Source organism: Aegilops tauschii, chromosome 4, assembly GCF_002575655.3.
Source record: "Aegilops tauschii subsp. strangulata cultivar AL8/78 chromosome 4, Aet v6.0, whole genome shotgun sequence".
Lineage (NCBI taxonomy): Eukaryota > Viridiplantae > Streptophyta > Magnoliopsida > Poales > Poaceae > Aegilops > Aegilops tauschii.
Window position 1 is genome coordinate 316619964 of NC_053038.3, and position 5379 is coordinate 316625342.

At 44.1% G+C, this 5379-nt stretch overlaps 1 protein-coding gene across 1 annotated transcript; it reads right to left on the reverse strand.

Moving 5' to 3' along the window:
• Nucleotides 1-418: 418 nt before the first annotated feature.
• LOC109769720 (probable steroid-binding protein 3) lies at nt 419-4478 on the reverse strand. Its single transcript, XM_020328449.4, has 2 exons — nt 3925-4478; nt 419-946 (listed from the first exon to the last, which is right to left on the reverse strand). Exons 1-2 carry the CDS (start codon nt 4275-4277, stop codon nt 733-735), a joined length of 567 nt encoding a protein of 188 aa, XP_020184038.1. The 5' UTR covers nt 4278-4478; the 3' UTR covers nt 419-732.
• Between the last annotated feature and the right edge of the window lie 901 nt (nt 4479-5379).

The following is a 5379-nucleotide window of genomic DNA, read 5'->3' on the forward strand; positions in this document are numbered from 1 at the left end:
GAAGCTAGGCGCTGCACCGTAGGGTGTGGCGCCGGCGTGGCGGGCGCTACACAAAAGGATTAGGGGTGTAAAATAGTTTCAAAACCAGTTCATTCTGTGATTTGCTTTCGATTATAGGTCAAAATTGTCAAATTTGCCCGTACTGCGTCGCCGCGGCGATAACCCCGTGGCTTGGCTCGCCGGGTCCCGTCGAATGAAAAAGGACCAGACAACAGTGGCAGCGGGTGCAGAGCGCTGCGACATGGAAAAAGAAAGGCACTGACTCTTCTCTTTCTCTCTCTCGATCGAGATTCCAATGCTAGTGTAGAGCAGACGAAAAATATGGCAGACACTAGACGAAGAATCTGATGATCGGTGGAAATGATGCCGATGCTGTTTCCCGACAATGCTAGAAGAATCGGAGCAGGCAAAATCGTCGTTTGGATACGATACGATGATTGATGAATTGGATTATGGCACGAATCTAAAGCACGGCCTTTCAGCGCCAAGGTTTCTCTGTCACTCAAAATTCCTCCCACACACTGACACACACCAACCAAAGTAGGAGTAGTAAAGCAGGTGCATTAGTCACACACACTCATGCAGCACACATACAAACAACATCACCTGTCAGCGCATTAGATCTCTCTACCGCTCGCAGTCCAGTAGTAAAAGACACAAGAACTTGCAGGCAACGAGACAAGAACCCAGACACAGAGTTAGGCCTTCTCTTCCTCGTGATCAGGCTGAGCATCAGCTGTTGCCTTTCTCACAAGGAAGATGGCCCACCACAGGGTACCTCTCTTTAAACTTCTCTTCCCAGTCTTGTAAAACCTCCAGTTCGTCTGGGCTCAGGCCTTCCAAGTCTCCAGTCAGGTCATTAAGGTCAAATGACATCAATGCCAGGGCCCGAGATGCATCCCTCCCGGCAAACAAGGAGTATGGTCCTTGAGGTCCATAAAACAGCCTGAGCTCAAGAGAAAATAGACAACTGAGTCATCAATGATCAACAGTTTGCATTGTATTGTATACACACCATGACACAAGCAAGATCTTACTACTTCGAGAACTACCTCGAGGACATAACAAGTTGTGTGATAGTCATCAGATGGAATTATACATCTACACAAATATCTTACTTGTGCATTATATCACAGATAAACAAACTCAGCTTCGATTCCTCATGCAGATGTGGACAGCATGTTCAACCTAGTATTAACATCTACTCCCTCCGTTCCTAGATATTTGTCTTTCTAGAGATTTCAACAACTGAATACATACGGAGCAAAATAAGTGAATGTACACTCTAAAATATGTCTATATGTGATAGTCCATTTGAAATCTCTAAAAAGACAAATATTTAGGAACGGAGGGAGTAATACAGTGCATAAGTACCGAGCTTATATCTGAAACTCAGATCCACAAGACGCCCCTTGCAGAAGATTGTATCAAGGATTCAGACCTATATACCTAATTTCTTGGCCGTACTTGGGCCAAATGAGCACCAGCTAGAGAACTGCACTACAAACTCTAGAGTCAAGACAGTCTCAGCAATGAATAAGAATATGCTTGCTGTCTGTTGAAACAGCAGACTCACAAGATGAATAATAGTTAAACAAAACAATGACTTTAAGGGTAACCGACACTAGCTATGTACTAGTGTACAGCTAATTGTAGACATCAGGACAAACAATGCCACAATAAACTACAGTACCAAATGATTTCACCAACTAGAATATCTTACAGACAAACGTGGAGCATAACAAGGAGATGGCACATGATAATTATGATCAGTAAGACAACAATCATGTGCTTCTGAAGAAATAAGGTGGATACAAACAACAGAACATTGGCACTATAATAAGAAATGAAGAAACTAGAGATAAAAATAAGTGCTACATCACATTAAATACAGAGAGCCTAATATAGTAGTATAAAAAGTGGTGCGGAGTTAAAATACAGTCCACAATAAATATGATATCATTTTAACCAACAGTTCTCAACACTTGTTGTAGTTATTTTCCTAATATTAACACAATGTGAATGAACATCTGGACAGATTGCAAACGGAAACTTCACCCCATCAAATCATTATACCAATGGATAGTCTTCGTGAAAATGGAGTACAGCTTCAAAGCTCCCAGAAGTGGTTCAAAGAGAAAATTTTAAGCACAACATGTTCTTTTATTTGACAGTCTACTTGAACCCTCTCTCTCTCTTTTCCTACTGCATCTAAGGGTATAAGGACGGACAGACAAGTACGGTACAAACATTCGTTGTATTTTATTTACATTCTAAGAGTTCCATTTGATTATTGGAGATATTAAATTTACAGTGTTAACGAACGAACACCTTGAATACTGTCGCTTAAGTCAGTTAACCTGTTGTTGTAGCTAAAATCGACACGAGACTGACGCCATAACCCATGTAGAAAAGTGATTGAGAGCTGAGAGTACAGACTACCACGGGCGGAAGACGAGGTAGGGCGAGGTGGGGCGCTCGCCCTACCTTGATTTCTGGGAAATTTTTAATAGGTATTTACGTATACAATCAGCAGATCACTAAATATCGAGTTGATCGCCAAATTTCACGGTAAAACTTTTTACTGGGCCGTGAATCCTAGACACCTGACTGGGCCGTCACAGACTGGTGCCTTCGCTCGATCTACTCGTCCATGCAGGCCACGCATGACACAACGCCAGGCTCCAGAAACCTCAATTGAGCAAGAGTAAACACCACGCACGCACGACTGACATGTGCACATTAACCTTTGGTGTTTTTGTACCTAGGCGTGGTGACTGATGAGTGAGTTCAGCGTGTATCAGGCTCTCACTGATATTCTTCGTTTTTAGGAGAAACTTTCTCGAGTGGAACTTCAGTGTTGTGTTCCCGTGAATCTTCTCTGAACCGTTAGTTAATAAATGCCTAAAGATCGGTGTGCTGAGTATCAAATCGCTAAGGGCTTCTTTAATCTGTAGGATTTTTTAGAAACACCGGAGTAGAAGAAAATAAACTATAGGATTGCAATGCCATGTCTATTCGAATAAAACAAATTATTTGATTGCCTTATAAATAAAACAAAGGATTCTTTCAAACAAGAGCGTGCAGATGAAAAGTTTGCTACGAAAAATATAATGCAAAGCAATTCTATATCTATGTTGGTTTTGCATCATTTATTTATTTATTTTTTTGGTTTAAGAGTTCGCCCCGCCTCAAAAAAGTTCCATTCTCCGCCACTGAAGACTACAGAATATTGTCTATCATGTCCATTGACTATAGTCCAGTTGATCAAATACCCAGGTGCTTAGATGCACAAGGTACATCTTAAACTCCCGGTCTAAGCATTCAAGAATAACCAAATGTCTAGCAACACCGTGACAACAAAATCTATTGAGAAGAAGCAAATCCATAGAACCATATTGGATTGCTCAAATCCTCATTACATGTGTGAAGTTCACCATTTTGCACTCCACCAATTGAAGGGCAGCAAGAGACTCCTATATTAGGAGTATAACATCAACACCTAAAAAGATCCAGGCCTTCATGTCTCAATCAAATACTCCCTCCGTCCCAAAATAAGTTTCTCAACTTTGTATTAGCTTTAGTATAAAATTGTACTAAAGCTAAGACACTTATTTTGGGACGGAGGAAGTAGAATTCAATGGACTACCACGTCACCAGTGTGATAATTGCCTACAGTTACTAGCACAGATTAGGTATGTTGCTTCTATCTGTTCCTAACTTAGATCAGCTCTTTACCACTCCATATTAACGTGCTTTGTTTATAGTAGAACTGCTTCTAACTGATAATCTTAAATAGTCTAGTCTAGTTACTCAAGGTTGGAATGATTTACAATGTTAAATTCAGCTCATGCGCGTATCTGTCCACACTGAACCCTGACCAAAACATAGCACAATGGTACTAGAACACAATATAACCCTCACCTCCCGCGCGAGACGTCGTAGACCTGACCGCGGATGGCGATGAGGATGGACTTGGCTGGATCCTTGCCGTCATACGCCCTGAGCTGCTCGAGCGTGATCTCGCCCACCTGCACAGGGTCCGGAAACAGCGGCACGAACGGCTCCTCCGCCTCCGCCTCCGCCTCCGTCACCTGCTTCTGCTGCTGAGGCGGCTGGGGATGAGCCGCCGGTGCGGAAGCGGCGGCGTCTGGGGCGACGAAGAGGGTGGAGACGATGAGGTAGGTGGCGAGCATGAGAGCCAGCACGGTGAAGGCGGCCGCGGGTGAGAGGCCCGTGTAAGCCTGCACGGCGTCCTTGATCTCCTGCGCCGCCATAGGGGCTCGCTGGAGCTTAGGGCTCGGGGGGCTCGCAGAGGGAAAGCCTGGGTACCTGGGTTTTGGGGGAACGGGGGTAGGTGCGCAGGGTGGTTCTGCCGCCGGTGACGGATGTTGACTCGGCGACCTGGGAAGAATGGGGAAAGCCGGCGGAGTCGCCACGCACGCCGCACGGCCCTTTTTTTTCCTTTCTTTTTTGAGACAAGGAAAAGTGGGTGGTAGTGTAATTCTTTATTTTTTTTAAGACAATCTCGTGAAGCTTTATTCAAACCACCATAATATTTACAGGGATGAAACGAATACTATCGGGTTGGCAAAAGATAGCCCGGCCGGGCACGGTGCTGCTGGGCCTGGGAACCATAGGCGACACAAAGAAGTAGCCCTACGGCCGGGAAAGCCGGCCCATAAAGACATTTTTGTTCCGGATAAAAGTGCACGAAATGTTTTTCTCAAAAAAAAGTGCACGAAATATTTTTCTTTTTTTCATTCTGATGAAGTGTGCACTGATTTGCATCTGGTAATTCGAAGACATAAAAGCAGATAAAACACTATAATGAAATATCGTCTACTATAGATTAATTCAGGATCTCACAACATTGGAATTCTACAAATGATGCTTTAGGCGGAAAATAACACGGGAACTATATGGATCCTGCAAGTGTTTGCACAGTAGTTTTCTTGATTTTATGTGTAAATCAGGGCAATGTGTGCTGAAGGGCCATAGAAGATTCAATACTGATTCGTGTGAGCTATAACTTTTCTTTCTTGTTTTTTGCGGGGTGAGCTGTAGCTTTTCTTTTTGTGTTGGTTTGGTGCTGAAATTTGAGATGGGCTCTAGGCCCATGTAGCAATTTCTGAAAAATCTCTAAGGGCCCATGTGGGTTATATGGCACTAGGTGTAGTGGGAAGTTTAGTCCCATCCCGGAAGTGGAAGAGGAGTTGGACCTCCTTATAAGGGTTTCTCTTCTACATGCTATTGGAGCTTGAGAAGAGAAGAGGCCCTCGCGCACTCCTCCGCCGCCCGCCTCGTCACGACGCGGGTTGCGGGATTGAGCCGAGCCGAGCTTACACCTACGCGAGAGTTCTCTGACAGCTGGGCCAC

What these genes read in the sequence shown, in the direction of transcription:
- LOC109769720 (XM_020328449.4), bottom strand. Translation starts at nt 4,277, where the DNA reads ATGGCGGCGCAGGAGATCAAGGACGCCGTGCAGGCTTACACGGGCCTC. An exon ending in TACGACGTCTCGCGCGGGAG is followed by an intron (nt 947 to 3,924) that starts GTGAGGGTTATA and finishes TCTTGAGCTCAG; the next exon opens with GCTGTTTTATGGACCTCAAG.